Source organism: Salvelinus sp. IW2-2015, unplaced genomic scaffold (assembly GCF_002910315.2).
Source record: "Salvelinus sp. IW2-2015 unplaced genomic scaffold, ASM291031v2 Un_scaffold245, whole genome shotgun sequence".
Lineage (NCBI taxonomy): Eukaryota > Metazoa > Chordata > Actinopteri > Salmoniformes > Salmonidae > Salvelinus > Salvelinus sp. IW2-2015.
The window spans coordinates 1,356,023-1,382,018 of NW_019942528.1; the positions used below are offsets into that span (position 1 = coordinate 1,356,023).

The 25,996-nt window shown below is 40.9% G+C and overlaps 1 protein-coding gene across 1 annotated transcript; it reads right to left on the minus strand.

Annotated features, from left to right (window-relative positions):
* Nucleotides 1-25,996, minus strand: LOC112068212 (bromo adjacent homology domain-containing 1 protein-like). Its single transcript, XM_024135302.2, has 7 exons — nucleotides 25,821-25,996; nucleotides 13,855-15,510; nucleotides 6,795-7,237; nucleotides 4,504-4,663; nucleotides 3,997-4,076; nucleotides 3,126-3,217; nucleotides 1-2,520 (listed from the first exon to the last, which is right to left on the minus strand). The coding sequence occupies exons 2-7, from the start codon at nucleotides 15,488-15,490 to the stop codon at nucleotides 2,331-2,333; spliced, it is 2,601 nt and encodes an 866-aa protein (XP_023991070.1). The 5' UTR covers nucleotides 15,491-15,510; nucleotides 25,821-25,996; the 3' UTR covers nucleotides 1-2,330.

The window sequence follows — 25,996 nt, forward strand, 5'->3', positions numbered from 1 at the left end:
TTCCAAATCATATATTATTTATTCCATTTAAATATTGTTTTATGTTACACAGGTCCATGTTAAATGATACAAACACTCTGTGCTATGAATATCCTTTCCAACAATTCCCAGAAACTCCATGCTAAAACTTGTAACATATGCAAATAAGAAATTTGGAATTCAGAGTTTTCTACACCGGGGAATGAGTTGAATGTGACATTTTACACTCCTTCTATTCCCTTATTGGTAAATCCATTTGTTATCAATTAACAGAATTTACCAGAAAAAAATGGCATTTAAAAAATACATAAAATAACAATGTTGTCCTACTTTTCTTGGAAAGGGGATACCTAATCAGTTGCACAAGTGAATGCATTCAACCGAAATGTGTCTTCCACAAGGGATGCCTTAATCGACGTCATCGGCGCCCGGGAAGCAGATATTGTTAGGGGTTAACTACCTTGCTCAAGGGCAGAACGGCAGAGTTTTTTTCCAGCTAGGGGATTTGAACCAACAATCTTTCGGTTAGTAGCCCAACGCTCTTCAACTGCTTGCCTACCTGCAGCCCATTGGACACTGAGTCCCCTGAGACAGGCAGGCACAACAGGCCATGTAAGACAAATCTGTCACATCTTGATTGGACATAAAGGAATCGAGAGTGTAAGAGATTTTTCTATGGCCGGTGAACTCTACATCAAGATACATCTCAGAAGCAGGCTTGTGTGTGTGTGTGTGTGTGTGTGTGCATATATGTTGATCAGACAGGAAGCTTTCCCAGGAATTGTGATACCAAACTTTGATTCCCTCTGATCTAAGCAAACACACATGTAGATGAATACACAGTGTGACTTCCATGATGACGAATTAGTTGCAGTTTCAGCCTAAAGACACAGTCAATCTCAAAATGGAACATGGATTAGTGCAAAGTAACACAGGAAGGGCCTGAGTGAATTTAGGAGTGGCTTGTACTGAACTGTAGCTCCACTAACTGACAACCTTTGGTTTAGACAGAAAGCAGGGCATTTGGTGCAGTGTGAACTGTGAATGTATTGGGGCTTGCATCCCAAATGTGAACCTGCGGGTTATAAGGCAAGTTCTGGGTAATGGCAGGGTGGATGTTGGGTTCAAACACTTGTTCATTGGTCAATTCAAGGCAGGGTAGTAGGAAAAAAAACATTATCTTGGGGGTGGCCCTTCCAGTTAAGAGTCACAGGTCATTCATATGCTGAATCTAAAAAAACAGTCCCTTCCTTTCTGCCCTCCATTTGCACGTTCATGCACGTCTCCGCCATATGCACAAATGTCCAAAAACTGAGGGAGATAAAATTATCAAAGTGATAGCTACTTTGACTGAGCCAGCAAGGCTGCCGGCTCCAGAGCGAAGTGCTATCCCAACACACAGCGCAAAATGTTTTGAGTTTGCGCAATATGCATTAATTTGTGTCTGATTTTGAGCAAATACCAAATAAATTACCTCACAAATTAAATGTAATCTGTTAACTGTTACTGGGGTTTATATCTTGAGACGACGAGGGGAATTTGTTAATTAGAATTTCCTGCTCATATAACTATTTAAATTATTGTTTAAATGTGAAACATGAATTGCACGATTCAAGTCACAAGTGTGTACCAAAGTTGATGGGTTTATTTGATCACCTCTCCACTCTAGAAGTCCCCCTAGGAATTTCTTCAGCAGCACGTGACAACGGAGGACGTGACAACGGAGGGCACCTCTGAGTGAGTTGTTAGGGGCGAGGTGCTGGTTTGGGATTCACAGGTACTTTACCTCTAAGACAGTGCAGAGAGTGAGTCAGTGTTGGCAAACGCCTGGATAATTTCTCGCTTTGAAAAGTCAAAATAATTCACTCTTAAATTACTTTAAAAATAAATTAGATGTTCTCCATATATAAATACATATTTCTCTATGCACTTAAGCCAATTAAACTTTAAATTCAAGACAAAATCATTACAGATAAGTGTTAAGCTCACATATATACATATAACCCACATATATATATAGGCCAAGGAATGGGATGATGCAAAAATTTAATCATAATTTGGCAAAGTAGTAAAAACAAAAAAGGGGATTTGTGCTTGGGATGATAAAAAACATTTCCTCCTTGACCAAGTGTGACCAACAGGATTTGCGAGAGAGAGAGAGAGAGAGACATTGAGCAAAAACACTTCCAGACATTGAGACTTACTCATCTCACACCCCTCTCAAAACAGAGTGGCTTGGTCTGTCTCAACTGGCGCTTTTGGTGAGTATTCTGAGGAAAGAACAAAAGTGTCTTTTTAACCTCTTCTTTCACTGTTTAAAATCCTTCCTTCTACCACTGTCCTCACAAGCGCTACTGCCGGTTCCTCAGGATGCGCCCGTAGCGTAAGTCGTAGACGTGGCGACAGACGAACACCAGGTTGGGGTCGATGTCCGTGGGCACACAGCGGTGGGCAGAGGTGCCGTATTCAACACAAGGCGGTACCATTCTGGTGGCACTTTCAGGGAGACCCTCCCCGCGACATTTCACGAAGGCACAAAATCTGAAATACCATGTCAAGAAGACCACCCAAATGCTTAAATGGAAATTCCACCGTTTTTCAACCTCATTTTCATTATCTCCAGCAAAATACCAGTGTCTACAAATGTGAAAACGGCACATTTCTATGTTTTGTAGAAAAATATATAACATTTAAAATGTTCCTCCCGATGGCCTCACTAGAAGTTAAACATTTGTGAAAACAGTGATTTTCAAAAACTGAGTTTCGCAGTGACGTGGAGAGCAAGAAAATACCCTCCCTCTGGCTATGAACTCATTGATGGTTTTGAAAATCACTGTTTTTCGTACTTTTAATACTACCTTGTGATGACACAGAGAAGCATTTTGTTTTGTCTTTTTAACCGCAGATCATAGAAACACATAGTTTTTACATATATAGACACTGGTATGGTCCTGAAGATAATGAATATGAGGTTGAAAAGTGGCGGAATTGCCCTTTAACATCTTAGAATAGCTCACAGAGAAAAATAAGTGAACAAATACAATGCAACAGATATAATGTAATACAATCCACTCAACATCATGTGGCTCCCACATCCTATTGATTCTCACGCCCCAGCTCCCATCAGCGAAAAACAGACACCTTACCTACAGTACTGTGCTAACGTCAAAACGTAGCACTTGTCTTCAATGCAGGCCACACTGTTCTGGTCCTGATGCCGAGATGCAAAAATCTCATTCTGGAAACAAAGTCAGGTGACAAGGCGGAAGAAAATTATGCATGAATCTTCACTTATGAACCAAAACAAATACCTTGCTTAAAGGGATATTTCAGCAATTTTACATATGTACATGTATCAAAATATGTTATCACTGAACTATCCCTTTAATATGAAGAGGAATCTCATAACTATGTGTATCTGACATCATCACCAAGACCCACTTACCATCAGGAAATCACACAGTCATGGGAGATCAAAAAAGTGTGTCTTGTTTTAATCCTAGCTAGTTATCCTTACAGAGGTTTTAGTAGAGCAAAGTAGGGCACACTGCAACAAAATGTTTTACAGCAGGTCATGAAAATCTGTGTTTTCATTGGACAAGTTCAGTTCATGCCTCCCTGTTTCAAAATGTTTTTCTCCCTACTAGCTCACTCACACAACCTAGCTCTCTCGCAGATCATTTCCACTGGGCACACATTGATTGAATCAACGTTGTTTCCACGTCACTTCAATTAAATTACGTTGAACTAACGTGGAATAAACGTTGAATTGACATCTGTGCCCAGTGGGTTGTGAATAAGGCTGCTGTTTATTATTTCTAGCCTGGGTGAACAAAGTCTGTTTGTTCCTGAGGGATATTGACAACGGGAAGCCTGTCGCCTATTTCTCCAGGAAATACATAATTCAACGGAAGCAATGTGTTTGCCATCTCATTCCCTATGGAGAACCAGGCTGGGGCTGGACAAACATTGTGGATTGCAGCCACACAGTGTGAACTCAGCTTTCTGTGAACCCACCTCACAGTGTGTGCTGGGATTGCGGCCTCCCTGTGTGTGTTCTGGGCGGTAGTACCAAAACAGACTCATCATCATCTCTCCTGAGGATACACACAGACAGTGCAATTTTCAGAGTGATTAGAGGATAACTGAAGTTGTATCGAATTATGATGGGTAGGGATTCCATCCGGTGATGGGTAGGGATCCTATGCATAATATTTCACGTTTTGTCACATTCTCTAAATGATTATGCAGCAAACAATGGTCTGTTTAACAGACCTTGGTTCAAATGGTATTTGTTTTCATTCTAATGTTTTGAGCATTTGATTCCTGCCTGGAACAAAAGATGGGCAGGTTTTGTACTTTTGGGGCTATTCCATTAGTTTCATTGTGCAAGGCAAGCTCAATCTGAAGTATTTCAAACAAAATCAATACTATTTGAACCTGTGTGTCTATGGTTTTAAACATGGCTATAGTTTTCATCCATCTGTGTCAGTTTAAATTTGTGTAAAAAAGGCAGTGCCTCACCGGATTCTGAGTCCTCCCATAGGGCTGAGATTTTGGCTATGTAGGGCAGAGACTTCTTCCTGGGGCCAGAGCGCAGCAGGACTGTGTCTCGAACCCAAATGACCTCCCCATCCCGCTTGACCCCTTCAAAACATTTGCGCAACACTGTTGTCTCTTCCCCCTGGAAACATAGTCAATATATCACCATTGTTGCCACATACTATTAGCAATGGTATTAGTACATGCTAAGCACATGATGTGTAATAATATCATACATGCATACAGACAAAGTTTGTCTTTACAGTACTAAATATAATATTCTGTAGCCTCAGCTAGTTACCTTACAAGGTACAACCAATATCTCGACTTGAGCTGCAGCAGATTTCCACAACAATTTTCAAATTGCAAAAAAAATAAATAGGGGTAGGGATTGCTAGCTAGCTAGCTAGCAAACGTAGCTACGCACAATAATACCAAAGTAAATATCAGCATGTAAAGTAGCTAGCTAGCTGGAAAATGACCTAAACAAACTGCTCTATCCATTTAGAAGTCTATCTCACTGAGTTCAACTTGCAGTTCCTCTCTGCCCAGAGCGAGTGCAGAGTACTTTGCTATGGGAACAACGGCCCTTTCCCACTTTTCCCACAGGCAAACAGGGCGCATTGCAAGATGGTACATAAAGGAGAAACTGAATTGAAAATTGGTGCACTGTTTAGATTGAGCACATCTAATCGAAATATACTTTGTTGTGACGATATAAACGGTTGAATGTGTTCTAGACCAGTGGTTCTCAACTGGTTTTGCCTCGGGACCCACATTGAACCCGGTTGTCTGTCGTGACCCAATATTCGCCAAAAAATAATTGCCAAAACACAATCTGGAAACCTATACTGATCAAAAATATAGACGCAACATGCAACAATTTCAAAGATTTGACAGTTCATTTAAATTAAAATAAATAAATTAGGCCATAATCTATTGATTTCACAGGACTGGGCAAGGGCGCAGAAATGAGTCAGCCTGGGAGGGCATAGGCCCACCCACTGGGGAGCCAGGTCCAGCCAATCAGAATGAGTTTTTCTCTACAAAAGGGCATTATTATAGACATAAATACTCCTCAGCACCCCCTCAGACATTCCCGCAGGTGAAGAAAAAGAATGTGGAGGTCCTGGGCTGGCGTGATTACACGTTGTCTACGGTTTTGAGGCTGGTTGGACGTAGTGCCAAATTCTGTAAAACGAAGTTGGAAGCTTATGGTAGAGAAATTAACATTCAATTATCTGTCAACAACTTTGGTGGACATTCCTGCAGTCAGCATGCCAATTGCACACTCCCTCAAAACTGCACATTTTAGAGTGGCCTTTTATTATTCCCAGCACAAGGTGCACCTGTGTAATAATCATACTGTTTAATCAGCTTCTTGATATGCCACACCTGTCAGCTAGATGGATTATCTTGGCAAATTGAGAAATGCTCACTAACAGGAATGTAAACAAATTTGTGCACAACATTTGAGAGAAATAAGCTTTTAGTGAATATGGAATATTTCTGGGATCTTTTATCTCAGCTCATGAAACATGGGAACAAAACTTTACATGTTGCATTTATCAATTATTTCAGAATATTTTAAATGCTATATTGATATTAAATGTAGCAATTACATGACAAGGGAACAACATTCCCACCACTTTTATTGTCAATAATTAAATTTTGCCCATATTATTGATGAAGAATGTTAATAAACTCATAGTTTGAGACCACAAAATCAACCAAAATGGCACTGCTAATAGCTCTACATTAAAAATACTGTTATTAAAGAAAGATTGTTCAGAGATAAAATTATTTAAAAATGTAAATTCATTATAATTTCTTCAAACTTTCTACCTGGTTTAAGTCACTCAAGTTCAGACTGGAGTATGTTTTCATAAAATCATTATTATTATTATTTATTTAAAAAAATGACCACCGCAACCCATTCAAATCCTCCCACCAGTTGAGAATCGCTGTTCTAGACAAGTATGCCCATACCATCTATTGGCTGATTTGGCACTCTGGAGTGCAGGTAATTGTTTTAAAAGCGTTATTGAATGTGATAGTGTAATCCCCTATCTCCACTGACGAGAACCATGTACAGTAGCTATGATGCGTTCCTACACAATTTCCTGATTTCACAGACAGACCACTTAGAAGTTAAATCACAGGAATATTATTACTTTACCTTCTGATTAAACATAGGCTTTCACCAAATTGACAGGAGTTTCATGATTTTTATTTCTGGGGGTGGATTATCCCTTTAACACAGCAACACATACCACAGTGAAAACCTCTCTCTCGAAAGGCACGCCCACGGGCAGCCAACCATTGGTTGCCCGGCGACGGGTGATCCTCTGCTGCTTGGCAGCTCTGCAGGCTGCGAGGCCGGCGGGCCCCAGCTGCTGCTTGGCAGCTCTGCAGGCTGCGAGGCCGGCGGGCCCCAGCTGCTGCTTGTCTTGAATGTGGGGGCAGACGGACCACGACCCGCTGCTCACCCCAGACAGAGAGCCGCTTGGTGGCTTAGCACTCTGAGGGTACTCCCGGACCACCTGCACCGGGACCTGCAGTTGGCTGGGGTCTGATAGAGAGGTCTGAAAGCAGGCCACTGATTGGGCAGCTGGGGGAGTGCTGGGGCTGGCGGGGAAGCCGGAGAGGGGCCGGGGTGCGGGGGAGGCTGGGAAAGAGGAGGAGCTGTGGTCCTCCAGAGACGAGGAGTAGTCTTCTGTGGGGAAAATTGGAGCTGTCAGACACTGGAGTGATCAGTCTCTTAAACACACACACATGCACCCACACACACCCTCACATAGACCCTCACAAAAACTCCAGACTCATCCTCTCCTTTCCTGTCATGGTGAGCCCACTCTGTTTCAGCACCAGCGACGCTGCATGCAGTAGAGATTAGAACACTGCCTATCTGTATCCCCTGTATTAATTGTAGCTGTGAGGCACAAGGCTGAAACAGCGGGCCACAAACGCACATCAGAATGACAGAGATGTCCATTTATTGTGGTCTGATGGACCACAGACCGGCAGTGTGGAATCAGAGAACTGGTTAAAGTTGATATGATACTGTAATATACAAAGTGATGCAGTCAGTTGAGGTCAAAGCATTTAATGCACCTTTTTTTTGTGAATAGCGTTTAGTCACCTATTACGCTAAATGTGTTTTTGTTGTTGTATTATAGCATTTATGCTACTTGACTCTCATCTCAATCGGCACTCATTTACCACTTCTGTTAATTCCTGGAAGTATATTATTACATAATCTGATGCATGATTGGATCTGTGCACAAAGGTCGTGGAGATGCTGTATTGTACTCTAATGTAATGTAGAGTCTTTAAAAAAAACATAGGAATCAACCAAGCTGTGGGGCAGCTTCACCTGACTATTAAGGCCAGCTAGGATGAGACAGGATACAATAAATGTCACATTATAATAAATTATCTCAATCTTGTTGTAGCTGATCAAGATGTCTTGATCACTTCTTTGGGGAAAAGGGTCAATTTCTGTGTCACTTCAAAGCAGGCGGTTCAACAGAGGCAACAGGACACGACCAAATACCAATTTACTTCAGCTAATAGCGCCTCTGACTGTGCAATGCCAATTATATACCATCTTGATCTGTAATCAGCCTACTTAATGAGGTTGTGAATGCTGCTGTGGTCCCTGACAATTAAGACCTGAACACAGACCAGCTGAGAACAAATTCCCTCAGTAACAGTGGTTCTGCTGTCATCCTGACGCAGTGACTAAAGAACAGTAAAGGGGCTATGATACTTTGGGACTCCTGGTTGATAGTAACAACATGTGGAATCACGTCGGCCTGTCTTGTGTGTACAGTAATTCAAAATGCAAAAGGCACTCGCACATCTGAGCAATCTTTTTTGCAGGTGCATGGTAACAGTTGAACAAGATGAAGGAAAAAGGAAACCGCACACTGCTCTTGATAGTATTACTGATCTTTAATAAGCTTTACGTATCGGCCTCACGGCCTTCGTCAGAGCTTTTGTGAGGTTTTTTTAATTAGCACCCTTATGTAGACCTAGCCCCACCCACATCCGTTCCACGCATTGAAAGGGGTTGGAGGCCAAGGAAAAACAAATAAGTGTTACCAAATATAACAATATGCATTTCACAAATATTCGAATAAAGTGTGTAAATAAGACGTATTAAACACGTCTGTAAAACCACAATGAGGACATAGACCTACCGAGCAAGTTTTCATTCATCATTGGGTACATCGTACGAAAAACAGTAATCTTAAATAGGGGAATAATTCATGTTCAAATTCTCTTATATATAAGAGTTGTGAATATTATTAGTATTATGAGTATTATTCATGTCACCTCCGCTGTCTGATATCTTAACTTTCTCTATGCCACAAAATCTAAAGGTAGAAATGTCATGCTTTAGGTCATTAAAATGTACTGCGACTGGATAATCCCTGTCGTTTCTCCTGATTGAACTTTTATGTTCACTGATTCTCTGTTTGAGATAACAAGAGGTTTTACCTACATAGCACAGCCCACATGGACATTTAATAATGTAAATAACATCGGTGGTGGAACACATAATAATGTAATTTATTTGGAACCGTTTTCCTGTGTGTGGATGGCAGAAATATTCACACTTCATCATGTCGTTGCACTGTGTGCATCCTCTGTGGATGAAGCTCTTAATTTGGCATTTGGAAAAACACGAGATGAACTGCTACAAAAAAGACCAGCTAAAGCTAAAGAACACTCTGTAATGTTCACAACCACATATACTTTGAACTCGCGAAAAGTGGGAGATGCGGTCAAGAAACACTGGAATATTTTATCATCGGACCCAGTTTTGCCGGCTGAATTTAAAAATCCACCATTTATAGGACAGGTCACAAGGGATTATCCAGTCGCAGTACATTTTAATGACCTAAAGCATGCCATTTCTACCTTTAGATTTTGTGGCATAGAGAAAGTTAAGATATCAGACAGCGGAGGTGACATTAATAATACTCTGAGTAAAAGAGTTGTGAATTTGAACATGAATTATTCCCCTATTTAAGATTACTCTGATGTTTTTCGTATGATGTACCTAATGATTAATGAAAACTTGCTCGGTAGGTCTATGTCCTCATTGTGGTTTTACAGACGTGTTTAATACGTCTTATTTACACACTTTATTCGAATATTTGTGAAATTAATATTGTTATATTTGGTAACACTTATTTGTTTTTCCTTGGCCTCCAACCCCTTTCGATGCGTGGAACGGATGTGGGTGGAGCGAGGTCTACATAAGGGTGCTAATTTTTTTTAAACTCACAAAAGCTCTGACGAAGGCCGTGAGGCCGATACATAAAGCTTATTAAAGATCAGTGATACTATCAAGAGCAGTGTGCGGTTTCCTTTTTCCTTCATCTTATGTGTACAGTACCAAGCTCTGCTACAAAGATGAACAGAGCCTATATAGAGGACCACTGGGAGCAATTGGGATTTCGGAGTAACTGTACTTCAGTTGATCAAAGACCACAGCTTGGCATCTCCGCATGAATACTACTCAGCTTCAGTAGTAAATACAGTACATTCTATCTAAACCATCTGTGGTGATTACTCATACAACTAGTGGCTAGATACAGTAGTTAAGGCACTCCACTGACCATGTACGTTGAGTGGGGGGCTGGGATAAAGAAGCAAAGTTCAGCTCAGGACTGTGGATGTTAAACCCTACTAGGCTTTTAGACCCCACTGAATGAATCCGGAGAACATGACTGAACAAATGTCTTGTACAATGTTGATTCTTGCCTCCTATTTGACATTTCTGATTCTCTGTAACATTTTCCTATAACTGCCATTTCTGTGAGGAGTATTCTGAGGGGTCAAAACATGAGTATTCTCCACAGATTGTTGCTGGTTTGACTGCTCGACTTAAAGGACACTGAGCCATCTCAAACATGTGGTTAACACCCTGCAACTATCATGGCCCGTTCACATCATTATCACTGTATACAGTCACCTCCAAAATGAGTAGCATCCTTGATAAAGATGAGCAAAAAAGACTGTATAAAATAAATTTGACAAATACTGAGCTATATTGTAAACAAAAAAAATACATTATTTTAGACTAATACAATTGCTCAGAGAAAGAGATTTTGTTTAATAAGTGATACAAATAAATCAAAAAATTATTGGCACCCCTGTTTTCAATACTCCGGCAGCCTTCCCTTGCCATTTTCTAAAATGTTTTTTGAGATTGGAGATACATTGGGAGGGATCCTCCATACAGAATATTTCCAGATCCTTGATATCCTTTGGTCTGCGCTTATGGACTGCCCTCTTCAATTCATTCAAACCAAAGGTTTTCAATGGGGTTGTAGTCCGAAGACAGAGATGACCATTGCCAAAATGTTGATTTTGTGGTCAATTAATCCTTTCTTTGTAGATATTGATGTGTGCTTGGGGTTGTTGTCGTGCTGCAAGAGCCACTCGTGGCCAAGTTGAACCTCCTGGCAGAGGCAACCAGGTTTTTTGGCTAAAATGTCCTGGTACATAGTAGAGTTCTTGATGTCGTTGACCTTAACAAGGTTCCCAGGACCAGTGGAAGCAAAACAGCCTCATAACATCAAAGATCCACCACCATATTTTAAAGTAGGTACCCAGCTAGCACATTTGGTTCCTTGGAAGCTGTGGGAACATCCGTTTTTGGTTTCTCACTAGTTCTGGGAACGAAGCCATAAGTGTCCTGACTGGTAAAACTGATTTTTCTTTTAAACGTTCTGAGAACTGACGTGAACATTTTGCCTGTTCTGTCAACGTTAATTCTTAGGTTGCAGGTAGATTCTGATAGTGTTTTACTATGGTTCCCTGGGAGGCTTTATTAACGATCTGAGAACAGAAAGTATAGGTTATTTGAAGTTAATTATTAAATTACGTTCTGAGAATATGTTTCAATAAGACTTTTAATAACACAGCTAGCTTAGGCTAACTGTTTTGAACTCCAAGCACACATGGAAATTAATTTGCTTAGGCATTAATCATGGAAACACATTCATTTTTTATTGTGGCACTACAGTGGGGCAAAAAAGTATTTAGTCAGCCACCAATTGTGCAAGTTCTCCCACTTAAAAAGATGAGAGAGGCCTGTCATTTTCATCATAGGTACACTTCAACTATGACAGACAAAATGAGAAAGAAAAATCCAGAAAATCACATTGTAGGATTTTTAATGAATTTATTTGCAAATTATGGTGGAAAATAAGTATTTGGTCACCTACAAACAAGCAAGATTTCTGGCTCTCACAGACCTGTAACTTCTTCTTTAAGAGGCTCCTCTGTCCTCCACTCGTTGCCTGTATTAATGGTACCTGTTTGAACTTGTTATCAGTATAAAAGACACCTGTCCACAACCTCAAACAGTCACACTCCAAACTCCACTATGGCCAAGACCAAAGAGCTGTCAAAGGACACCAGAAACAAAATTGTAGACCTGCACCAGGCTGGGAAGACTGAATCTGCAATAGGTTAGCAGCTTGGTTTGAAGAAATCAACTGTGGGAGCAATTATTAGGAAATGGAAGACATACAAGACCACTGATAATCTCCCTCGATCTGGGGCTCCACGCAAGATCTCACCCCGTGGGGTCAAAATGATCACAAGAACGGTGAGCAAAAATCCCAGAACCACACGGGGGGACTTAGTGAATGACCTGCAGAGAGCTGGGACCAAAGTAACAAAGCCTACCATCAGTAACACACTACGCCGCCAGGGACTCAAATCCTGCAGTGCCAGACGTGTCCCCCTGCTTAAGCCAGTACATGTCCAGGCCCGTCTGAAGTTTGCTAGAGAGCATTTGGATGATCCAGAAGAAGATTGGGAGAATGTCATATGGTCAGATGAAACCAAAATATAACTTTTTGGTAAAAACTCAACTCATCGTGTTTGGAGGACAAAGAATGCTGAGTTGCATCCAAAGAACACCATACCTACTGTGAAGCATGGGGGTGGAAACATCATGCTTTGGGGSTGTTTTTCTGCAAAGGGACCAGGACGACTGATCCGTGTAAAGGAAAGAATGAATGGGGCCATGTATCGTGAGATTTTGAGTGAAAACCTCCTTCCATCAGCAAGGGCATTGAAGATGAAACGTGGCTGGGTCTTTCAGCATGACAATGATCCCAAACKCACCGCCCGGGCAACGAAGGAGTGGCTTCGTAAGAAGCATTTCAAGGTCCTGGAGTGGCCTAGCCAGTCTAGAAAATAGAAAATCTTTGGAGGGAGTTGAAAGTCCGTGTTGACCAGCAACAGCCCCAAAACATCACTGCTCTAGAGGAGATCTGCATGGCGGAATGGGCCAAAATACCAGCAACAGTGTGTGAAAACCTTGTGAAGACTTACAGAAACCGTTTGACCTCAGTCATTGCCAACAAAGGGTATATAACAAAGTATTGAGATAAACTTTTGTTATTGACCAAATACTTATTTTCCACCATAATTTGCAAATAAATTAATAAAAAATCCTACAATGTGATTTTCTGGATTTTTTTRCCTCATTTTCTCTGTCATAGTTGAAGTGTACCTATGATGAAAATTACAGGCCTCTCTCATCTTTTTAAGTGGGAGAACTTGCACAATTGGTGGCTGACTAAATACTTTTTTGCCCCACTGTATGTCAGTGTGATTTGAACCTATGTTCTTCTGTTCTCTATCTATGGAATTAGTCCACTGCACCACCAGGATGGAGATAGCATGTCATGTTTTTTTTTTTACTTATACAAAGCTGTTCATTTTTGTGTATTCAAACAGAACCCATTTCAAAGGAAACAAGCACTCATTAAGATCAGGTGTGGCCAATTAGTAGCTGTGGCCACTAATTGGTATATTCGATATATGTGGTATATTCGATATTTTTGCCAAAAAAAATTCTCCCATTGCCTGATTTTTGAAGGTCAACAACCATTCATCTCTTTTCGTTTGTGGATTCTTTGCCTTTTCACATGATGAATGACAAATATGTGTGTATTACCTCATTTTTATACCCCAGTGAAATAGGAAGCCATGGAAGGCCACAATACAGTTCCTTGTTTAATTTTTAAAAGTAGAATGTTAATGCAGATTTTATTTTGTTACATCTTATTTATAATATTCTTTAGAGGTGCCAATAACTTATTTGTTTTACGTACTTGTTTAGCAAAATCTCTTTCTCCTAGCAATTGTCTTTGTATAAAATACTTTTTTTTAAAGCATATAATATAGCTCAGTATTTGTATCATTTATTTTATACAGTATTTTTGCTCATATTTATCAAGGGTGCTAATAATTTTGGAGGTGACTGTATCTATAGGCATTTCTGCCTCCCCTTACCCATCTTAATCTTGTAGCTGCAGCTGGAGCAGCCTGCGTTATAACAGCACCTCCTGCTGGCTAGGGTCGGTACTGCTCTATATGCGTATCCACTGATTTGGCAGGATTCTCCATAGCAGTAGACCGGGTGGACGATTCCTGAGGGTTGAGAGCCTGTCGGGGACAGCAGCTTGGGGCTCTGAACCTCACCAGAGCACAACATCATGGGGGCCACAGAGGAGGGAGGGTAGGGCATGGGGATGGAGCTCATGGAGGTCATGAGGGTAGAGGAGGTTTCATGGTGAGAAAAGTGGACGTAGTAGCCCGAGAAACACGGGTAAGGGTGGGGGCTTATGGTTAGGGCATGTGGGTGGGACAGGGAACGGGGAGAGGGGAGGTAGCTATTGGAGAGCGAACGCTCCTCAAGTTTGTCTTCACCGAAGCTCTTCTGGTTGAGGAACAGGGCCAGTTGGTGGCAATACTCCACTGACCTTTCTTGGGAGCAGCAGTAGAAAGAAGGAGTCAACTGCGTCTCGACCTGTTCCTTGACCTGTTCCTCCTTCACAGACTTCATCGGGTAGCCCAGCAAGGCTCGACACTGGAAGCCAGATCTGATGGAACCGTTCCCCCCTGTAATACCCTCGCACTGGGGTTCGAGGTGGAATGACTCCCTCTTATAGAGATTACAGCATCTCTGAACCAGCTGTGGATGGGTCTGGGATTTCCCGTGTTGGAGTTTATGATACTGTTGTTTCTTTAGCTTGGGGTGCAGCGACTGTTTGGTCTGCAGTACTGCACTCAGTTGCTTGCAGTTGGTCTTGGCCACCCGGTGTTTGGCTTTGAAGGAGGTGCTGGTGATCTTGAGCAAAGCAGCAGCGTTGAGGCTGGCCTGACGCCGGGGGGTGGGACCGTACAGACTTAGCAGATCCATGGACTCCATGTTCATAGACTTTTTGTTTTGTTTAGAACTTCCAGTTACATAAATGTCTGATTTTGCCACTTTAGGACCCCTTGGGGTGTTGTGTCCCAAAATTACTGCATCTTTTGCCAGATTCCCATTGGACTGTAGCTTCTTTGTGAGTTTTGTCGCTTGAGGATATTCTCTATATAAGAGCAGACTATTCACAGCCTCCGCATTCAGAGAGGCCAGTCTCCGTTTGCGAGGCTCCACGACAGGTAATGTGCATAACACTTTTGATTGTTTGTTTAATTCCGGCAATTTCCGATAAGCTTTGAAGGTCTTTTGTCTAGACTTGCAGGGCTTGGTCCTTCCACACACCAGGTTATGGCTCCCTTCCTCTTTGGTCTCTATTCGACACTTCAAGCAGCTCGCCTTGTCCTCATCACCACTCTCCTCCAGACGGGTGAGAAGGACGCGACAGTCGAGGCTGTCCCCCTCACATTGATCCAGTGTCCTGGCCCTGAGAGGGTACAGCTTCCTGTCCTTCTCCTCCTCCTTCTTCTCCACCACTCGCAGATCCTTGCACTCTTTCGCTCTGCCCCTCTTGATCTTCTTGGGCCTCCCTCTTTTTAGTTTTGGGCGATCAGGCCGGGCTCCCCCCACCATGGCCTCAGCATGTGGCACCCCCCCTACCTGCTCCCAGGAGTTACCGGGATGGTATCTGCTCAGAGAGTCCTTCTGTCGTGCATGGGTCATCACATCCCTTCATACAGACCCTGGGGGAGGAGACATAGAAATATCAATGAATGGGGAGTTTTTTGCAGAAACTTAGCCGACATGACAGTGAATGCACGCCCATTAAGAAAGTAAGGCTCAATACAGTTTGTATTATGGTACATGTTCGTGAGAGTCTCAGCTTTCCATAGTGAGGTCATATTAGTTTCTAGCCCAAACCATTACGACGCTATCAACACAGAGGGGATATGGGTTTTAAATAAGCCACAAGGTCAGAAGGGTATTGCTGCTGACTTCCATAGGATCATCTCAATAGATGAATTTCCCCTCAGGTGGACACACACACTCACAGTAACCGGGGAAACCACACACACACTCACAACACACACAATATTGAGTCATCGAAAGCAAAAACTTGCCCTATGCTATTGTGTAGTTCTAATCATGCTTAAGTGATTCGGCAGGTAGCTTAGCGGTTAAGAGTGTTGGGCCAGGCCTCCTGAGTGGCGCAGTAGTCTAAGGCACTGCATCGCAGTGCTAGCTGTGCCAGTAGACATCCTGGTTTGAGTCCAGTGTCGTGAGGGTTTGGGATGTTCTTTAAAAAAATATATACATATTTTTTAAATTATTTATTATGAACACAACTAATACAAAAAAACTGAAATATACAAACAAGAGTACATAAACCTAACATACCTAACATGGTATTACATATCAAGATTCATTTTTAATTTGTTAAATACTTTTATGGTGCGTATTGCTTTTTTGTTTTTACATTTACTGATAATTTCAAAACAATATTTCAATTCTATCTTAAATAAAGTGAAGAGGGGTTTGTTCTCCGCCCACTTCATTTTATGGATGAAGAATCTTCCATGAAAAAGAAACAAATTAACAATGAAAGTTAAATCAGGGTCCATATTATTTGGATCAAAATAAAACATAATAACAGTCTTTCAAATTAACATTAACAGTTGTTTCTTTTAAAATAAAATCTTCTAACTCACACCAAAATCTTCTGACATAAGAACAGTCCCAAAATAAATGGTCAAGAGTCTCTGGGTCACAGCCACAAAATACATATTTGTTATCAATAGCTATTTTAAATCTGTGTATAATAAAGGTCTTTACAGGGTAGATTCTATGAATGAGTTTGTATGATACTTCTTTCACCTTATTAGATATACAATATTTACCAGATAACAACGAAACTTTGTTCCAGTTCACTTGTCCTAGGGCTGCATTCCAGTACATTTTCGCAGAGGGAATTGTAACATATTGACAAAGTTTCCTTATATACATGTTATTACATTTATAGTTTAAAATGTAAATTCCTTCTAATTGTATTGAGACTACAAAATCCTCAATAGTTGCACTTGGAATATTGTTATATTTTGGGACCTTTAGGTACAGCTCTAACAACAATTTGATACTCCTCCGGAGTGAATGTAACATTGTGTGTTCTAATAAATTCTAATAAATTCTGGATAAGTTGTCCATCATTCAATAATTGTTTAACCCAAATAATGTTGTTGTCAAACCAGTTCTGGAGAAACAAAGACTTGTTTTTGTATTTTATGTATTTATTATTCCAGATTGTATACCTATGTGGGGAAAAATTATGTTTGTACATGAGGTTCCAAGTTAGAAGTACTTGTTTATGAAAGATTGCAAGCTTAATAGAGATTTTACCCATATCAAAGTTGCATTTGAGTAAGAATTCTAGACCACCAATCTGTTGGAATATTAAATTAGGGATGATATTCCAAATGCAATCCTTATTTCTTAAATCGTTTTTTATCCATTTAATCTTAAATATTATATTAGAGGTTTTAAAATCCAGAGCATTCAACCCTCCCTCACATTGGGTGCTACATATTACCGCTTTTCTTAAATAATGAGGTTTATTCCTCCATATGAAGTTAAATAATTTAGTATCAACCATCCAAGGCAAGGGAGGTATAAACAAATCTTTGGGATGTTCTTGTCCCATCGCGCACTAGTGACTCCTGTGGCAGGCCGGATGCAATGCACGCTGACACGGTCGCCAGGTGTACTGTGTGTTTCCTCCGAAACATTGGTGCGGCTGGTTTCTGGGTTAAGCGGGCATTGTGTCAAGAAGCAGTGCGGCTTGGCTGGGTTGTGTTTCGGAGGACGCACGGCTCTCGACCTTCGCCTCTCCAGAGTCCGTACGGGAGTTGCAGCGATGGGACAAGACTGTAACAACCAATGGCTACCACGAAATTGGGATGGAAAATATATATTTTTTAAAGAGTGTTGGGCCAGTAACTGAAAGATCACTGGTTCGAATCCCCGAGCTGACTAGGTGAATGTGCCCATCAGCAAGGCACTTGAGCAGTTAGGGTTATGTAAGTAGCTCTGGATAAGAGTGTCTGCTAAATGACTAAAATGTAGAATTCATCAATCAAGCTTAACACTGAACAGACTGGGACTGTGTATTCAATGGAAAAAGATTCAAATCATATGCTTATTACAACTTCTTAGAAGGGTTAGGGTTAAGATACTACTTTAACATCTACAGTGCATTCGGAAATTATTCAGACCCTTGACTTTTTCCACATTTTGTTATATTACACCCTTATTCTAAAATTGCTTAAACTATTTTTTCCCCCTCATCAATCTACACACAATACCCCATAATAACAAAGCAATAACAAGTTTAGAAATAATTGCAAATGTATTACAAATAAAAGACTGAAATGTCACTTTTACATACAGTACCAGTCAAAAGTTTGGACACACTTACTCATTCAAGGGTTTTTCTTCATTTGTACAATTTTCTATATTGTAGAATAATAGTGAAGACATAACAACTATGAAATAACACATATGGAATCATGTAGTAACCAAAAAAGTGTTAAACCAATCAAAATATATTTTATTTTTTCAAAGTAGCCACATTTTGCCTTGATGACAGCTTTGCACATTCTTGGCATTCTCTCAACTAGCTTCATGAGGTAGTCACCTGGATTGCATTTCAATTCACAGGTGTGCCTTTAATAAAAGTTAATTTGTAGAATTAATTTCCTTCTTAATTCGTTTGAGCCAATCAGTTGTGTTGTGGCAAGTTAGGGGTAGTATACAGAAGATAGCCCTATTTGGTAAAAGACCAAGTCCATATTATGGCAAGAACAGTTCAAATATGCAAAGAGCAGCGACAGTCCATCATTACTTTAAGACATGAAGGTCAGTCAATGCAGAATATTTCAAGAACTTTTCAAGTGTCTTCAGTCGTAAAAACCATCAATCGCTAACTTGCTCTCATGAGGATCCGCCACAAGCTCATTATTAAGCTAGAGGCCCTGGTTCTCAACCCCGCCCTGTGCAACTGGGTTCTAGACTTCCTGACGGGCCGCCCCAAGGTGGTGAAGGTAGGAAACAACATCTCCACTTCACTGATCCTCAACACTGGGGCCCCACAAGGGTGTGTGCTCAGCTCCCTCCTGTACTCCCTGTTCACCTATGACTGCATGGCCATGCACGCCTCCAACTCAATCATCAAGTTTGCAGACGACACAACAGTAGTAGGATTGATTACCAACAATGACGAGACAGCCTACAGGGAGGAGGTGAGGGCACTCAGAGTGTGGTGCCATCAAAACATCCTCTCACTCAACATCCAAAAAACAAAGAATATGATCTTGGACTTCAAGTAAGAGCAGAGGGAGCACCCCCCTATCCACATCGACGGGACAGTAGTGGAGAAGGTGGAAGGTTTTAAGTTCCTTGGCGTACACATCACGGACAAACTGAAATGGTCCACTGAAGAAGGCGCCTTTTCAACTTTAGGAGGCTGAAGAAATTTGGCTTGTCACCTAAAACCCTGACAAACTTTTACAGATGCACAATTGAGATGATCCTGTCGGGCTGCATCACCGCCTGGTACGGCAACTGCACCGCCCACAACAGCAAGGCTCTCCAGAGGGTTGTGCGGTCTGCACAACGCATTACCGGGGCAAACTACTTGCCCTCCAGGACACCTACAGCACCCGATGCCACAGGAAGGTCAAAAAGATCAACAACCACCCGAGGCACTGACTGTTCACCCCGCTACCATCCAGAAGGTGAGGTCAGTACAGGTGCATCAGAGCTGGGACCGAGAGACTGAAAAACAGCTTCTATCTCAAGGCCATCAGACCATTAAACAGCCATCACTAACACAGAGAGGCTGCTGCCTACATACAGACTTGACATCATTGGCCACTTTAATAAATGGATCACTAGTCACTAATAATGCCACTTTAATAATGTTTACATATCTAGCATTACTCATCTCATATGCAGATACTGTCTTATATACCATCTACTGCATCTTGCCTATGCCGCTCTGTCATTGCTCATCCATATATTTATATGTATATATTCTTATTCCACTCCGTTACTTAGATTTGTTTCTATTAGGTAGTTACTTTGGAATTGTTAGATATTGCAGCACTGTCGGAACTAGAGTCACAAGCATTTCACTACACTCGCATAACATCTGCTAACCATGTGTACTGTATGTGACCAATAAAATGTGATTTGATTTGAGGAAAGGAAGACTCAGAGTTACCTCTGCTGCAGAGGATAAGTTAATTAGATATACCAGCCTCAGAAATTGCAGCCCAAATAAATGCTTCACAGAGTTCAAGTAACAGCCACATTTCAATATCAACTGTTCAGAGGAGACTGTGTGAGTCAGGCCTTCATGGTTGAATTGTTGCAAAGAAACCACTACTAAAGGACACCAATAAGAAGAAGAGACTTGCATGGGCCAAGAAACACTAGCAATGGACATTGGACCGGTGGAAATCTGTCATTTGGTCTGATGAGTCCAAATTTGAGATTTTTGGTTCTAACCTACGTTTCTTTGTGAGAGTAGGTGAACGGATGATCTCTACCTGTGTGGTTCCCACCGTGAAGCACGGAGGAGGAGGTGTGATGGTGTGGGGGTGCTTTGCTGGTGACACTGTTGGTGATTGATTTTTAATTCAAGGCACACTTAACCAGCATGGCTACCAAAGTATTCTGCAGCAATATGCCATCCCATCTGATTTGCGCTTAGTGAGACTATCATTTGTTTTTCAACAGGACAATGACCCAAAACAAACATCCAGGCGGTGCAATGGCTATTTAATGGCTATCTTCACAATTATTCTACAACATAGAAAATAGTAAAAATAAAGAAAAACGGTTGAATGTGTCGGTGTGTCCAAACTTTTGACTGGTAGCATTGGTATTCAGACCCTTTACTCAGTACTTTGTTGAAGCACCTTTGGCAGCGATTACCGCCTTGAATATTCTTGGGCACACCTGTATTTGCAACACAGCATGATGTTGCCACCACCATGCTTCACCGTAGGGATGGTGCCAGGTTTCCTCCAGACGTGACGCTTGGCATTCAGGCCAAAGAGTTTAATCTTGGTTACATCAGAATAGAGAATATTGTTTCACATGGTCTTAGAGTCCTTTAGGTGCCTTTTGGTAAACTCCAAGCGGGCTGTAATGGGCCTTTTACTGAGGAATGGCTTCTGTCTGGCCAATCTAACATAAAGGCCTTATTGGTGTTGTGCTGCAGAGATGATTGTCCTTCTGGAAGGTTCTCCCACCTCCACAGAGGAACTCTGGCGCTCTGTCAGAGTGGCCATCGGGTTCTTGGTCACCTCCCTGACAAAGGCCCTTCTCCCCCGATTGCTCAGTTTGGCTGGGAAGCCAGCTCTAGAAAGAGCCTTGGTGGTTACAAACGTTCCTTTTTTTAAGAATGATAGGGACCACTGTGTTCTTGGGGACCTTCATTGCTGTAGAAATGTGTTGGTACCCTTCCCCATATCTGTGCCTTGACACAATCCTGTCTTGGAGCTCTACGGACAATTCCTTTGACCTCATGGCTTGGTTTTGCTCTGACATGCACTGTCAACCTTATATAGACAGGTGTGCACCTTCCAAATAATCTCCAATCAATTGAATTTACCACAGGTGGACTACAATCAAGTAGAAACATCTCAAGGATGATCAATGCAAACAAGATGCAACTGATGTCAATTTCGAGTCTCATAGCAAATGGTCTGAATGCCTACAGTTGAAGTCTAAAGTTTACATACACCTTAGCCAAATACATTTAAACTCAGTGTTTCACAATTCCTGAGATTTAAAAATTCCCTGTTTTAGGTCAGTTAGGATCCCCACTTTATTTCAAGAATGTGACAAGTCAGAATAATAGTAGAGAGAACTATTTCTTTCAGCTTTTATTTCTTTCATCACAGAAGTTTACATACACTCAATTAGTATTTGGTAGCATTGCCTTTAAAATATGTAACTTGGGTCAAACGTTTCGGGTAGCCTTCCACAACCTTCCCACAATAAGTTGGGTGAATTTTGGCCCATTCTTCCTGACAGAGCTGATGTAACTGAGTCAGGTTTGTCGGCCTCCTTGCTCGCACACGCTTTTTCAGTTCTGACCACAAATTTTCTACAGGATCTAGGTCAGGGCTTTGTGATGACCACTCCAATACCGTGACTTTGTTGTCCTTAATTAAGCCATTTTGCCACAACTTTGGAAGTATGCTTGGGGTCATTGTCCATTTCGAAGATCCATTTGCGACCAAGCTTGAACTTCCTGACTGATGCCTTGAGATGTTGCTTCAATATATCCACATAATTTTTCTACCTCATGATGCCATCTATTTTGTGAAGTGCACCAGTCCCTCCTGCAGCAAAGCACTCCACAACATGATGCTCCCACCCCAGCGCTTCACGGTTGGGATGGTGTTCTTCAGCTTGCAAGCCTCCCTCTTTTTTCCTCCAAACATAACGATGGTCATTATGGCCAAACAGTTCTATTTTTGTTTCATCAGACCAGAGGACATTTCTCCAAAAAGTACGATCTTTGTCCCCATGTGCAGTTGCAAACTGTAGTCTGGCTTTTTTATGACGGTTTTGGAGCAGTTACGGTTTTGGTGCAGTTAGCAACTTCCTTGCTGAGTTGCCTTTCAGGTTATGTCGATATAAGACTTGTTTAACTGGATATAGATACTTTTGTACCTGTTTCCTCCAGAATCTTCACAAGGTCCTTTGCTGTTGTTCTGGGATTGATTTGCACTTTTCACACCAAAGCACATTCATCTCTAGGAGACAGAACGCGTCTCCTTCCTGAGCAGTATGACGGCTGCGTGGTCCCACGGTGTTTATACTTGCGTACTATTGTTTGTAGAGATGAAAGTGGTACCTTCAGGCATTTAGAAATTTCTCCCAAGGATGAACCAGACTTGTGGAGGTCTTCAATTTTTTTCTGAGGTCTTGGCTGATTTCTTTTGATTTTCCCATGATGTCAAGCAAAGAGGCACTGAGTTTGAAGGAAGGCCTTGAAATACATCCACAGGTACACCTCCAATTGACTCAAATGATGTTAATTAGCCAATTAGAAGCTTCTAAAGCCATGACATCCTTTTCTGAAATTTTCCAAGCTGTTTAAAGGCACAGTCAACTTAGTGTATGTAAACTTCTGACCCACTGGAATTGTGATACAGTGAATTATAAGTGAACTAATCTGTCTGTAAACAATTGTTGGAAAAATGACTTGTGTCATGCACTAAGTAGATGTCCTAACCGATTTGCCCAAACTATAGTTTGTCAACAATAAATTTGTGGAGTGGTTGAAAAATGAGTTTTAATGACTCCAACCTAAGTGTATGTAAACTTCCAACTTCAACTGTATATAAATAAGGTTTTTCGTTTTTTAAATTGTTAATAAATTTGCTAAAATTAAAAAAAAACTGTTTTTGCTTTGTCATTATGGGGTATTGTGTGTAGATTGATGAGGGGGGGAAAACTATTTAATCCATTTTAGAATAAGGTTGTAACGTAACAAATTGTGGTAAAAGTCAAGGGGTCTGAATACTTTCCGAATGCACTGTATGTCCTCTCTGGCACAGAACACTTGAGTAAATTTTCCTTCACACTCCAGAGAAGCACAACTTTCCACAGAGGCCATTCATATCTTAGACTCACTGAAGTGATCATCCATGCCATACCATCCGGAATTAAGTATTTTTTCCAATACTGGCTGAATGGAGATAAAACCTAAAAGCTGATATGATCCATAGTCTGCTTGAAAAACTCATAGTTACTGTCTAAATGGACATTATTTAACTGCTTTCTCTTATGACAAGTCCTGTTTTCTATCATACAGATAGATGACTATCATCAATCAGCAACCATTCATATGTTGGTGTGACTACTAAGCAAACAATTTCCTAACAATTAGCCTACCCACTGAAATCAATGCAAAATAACACACATAACTCTAAACTAACTAGTCACCCCCAGTACAGGTAGTGGGAAATTCTTATGACATGAATGGAGATGGGGGTTTTTTACGCACAAATGAATAACTGGTCTTAAAAACAATAACAGGACTACAGGAGCTGGATTTTGTATGAAATACCACTTTGTAACAGTAGGCTCTATACACACCAACGGTATGGCACTTTGTGGGACCCCAGCCTGCCATTCTATGGATATAGTTTTCTGTTATTCACACAAATTCCTCACACATCAGTTAGAACAGAGGTTTGATGTAGGCTACATTAATTGCCTTTTGGAGTGCAGAATACCCCTTGTCTATATGCATATGCATGATTGCTACCAAATGCAAGACTCTTACAGATGTGGGTTCACTCAAATACATGCCTTTTACTGAGCCTGCCTTGAGTGCCGGATAGGTGGGGTTTGCACATTTGGGACTATTCCATTGAGTCCATTGTGCCAAGCAAGCTTAATCAAGTGCAGTATTTAAAAAAAAAAAAAAAAAAAATAACTGAACCCGGGTCTGGTCCTTTTTTTCTTCACAATGTCATTGCACTGGTTTCCTCCAATCTTTTACAACCAAAGAGCAACCTTTGCAAACACCCACTACTGAGTCAAAATATGAATAAGATATGACAAAAAAAAACTAATTTGAACAGATGCCTGTGGTTCTGGTAATCTTGTTTTCATATGTTATAATCATTTCATTTACAAATCAATACTAAGATGTGTATCAAGAATATAATCCCAAAAATGCAATGTAATTTTCCTTCTAAAAACAAGCCAACAAGCCAACAAGCCAACAAGCCAAGCACGATATTATTCCTTCTTCAGCATGTTTCTATTCTATAGCAGACGTACATGTTTTAAATGACAACCAGAATAATGCTCAGTTGACTTGATTCTGGACTGCATTTCTAGCCTTCCATTTCCAAACATCCCACAACTTAAAGGGACATTATTTCCAGTGGACTCAGAGGACCATGAAATGCAATACATCAGAAAGACCATTTTTATTTAGAGATAATGAGGGAACAGAAGGGGACACTTTGAGTTTATGTCTATGTATATCAAATCAAGTTGCTTCCTTGGGATAAGAATGCAGGCTATGGAACGACTGAAGTGTAAATGAAGCACGTTGTTTTCTACAGAAATGTTTTATTGAAAAAAGAAAAAGCTATGGATAACTTGGATAAAGAAAACAATCATAATATTAATATTATATGGTCTATGATATGTCATATTCTTTTTAACTTTCAATAACACCTAAAGTTGGACTTGGTACAATATTTAGTGTAACCCACAAAGCCTACATTAAAATAATAATTGGAGGGATGAGGGTACCAGGTAGGCTAGCAGAGCGTTTGGCCAGCGTTCGGTAACCAAAATGTCACTGGTTCGAATACCTGAGCCCGAGAAGGTGAACAATCTGTCGATGTTCCCTTGAGCAAGGCACTTAACCCTCAGTTGCTCCAGGGGCTCCGTTCTACTATGACTGACCCTGTAAAACAACACATTTCACTGCACCTATCCGGTGTATGTGACAATAAAACATATATTTTTTTTAAACCGACCTTCCGTTACAGTGCCGTTCTCATAGGGCGTATCACATAAACCTGAATTACTCTCATATCTATCACGGTTCTGGATTTACCAGATTCATTTACCACCATGAGCAACGAGGCTATGAGTTTAGACCGCCAACTCACACATGACTCAATGCGTGTTCAGTATTTAGATGAGCGATTAGCCTACTAATCGAACATTTAGCCTAACATTATAGTCAGTCTTTATAATCCGGTTAAAACCAAATCATGAAATTGATAATGCACTATTAAAAATCTGTTCTAAATTCTTGAGTTCGACTCCCGACACGGGCTATTCTAAGGCTATACTATAATATCAGAAGTAACGGTTCAGGTGGATGCAGGCAAGGAATAACCATGATATCTGACTGCAAGCATAATAAAGCAGTTACATGTTATTACAACGTATCTCACATAGGCTATACATTAAATATGATGCATTATGAGCTATATAATTTTACCTTAGGACACGATAGATGGTCGATTTGAGTCCACTCTTTACTTCAAATTACACCTTTTTATAAATGACGAACAGTGTCGACGTGTAATTGAGAAATATAACGAGCACCCAATAGAGCTGAGACATGGTAAAACGGTGACCTACTTCCGAAGTGGCATGCTAGAGATGATATTCATG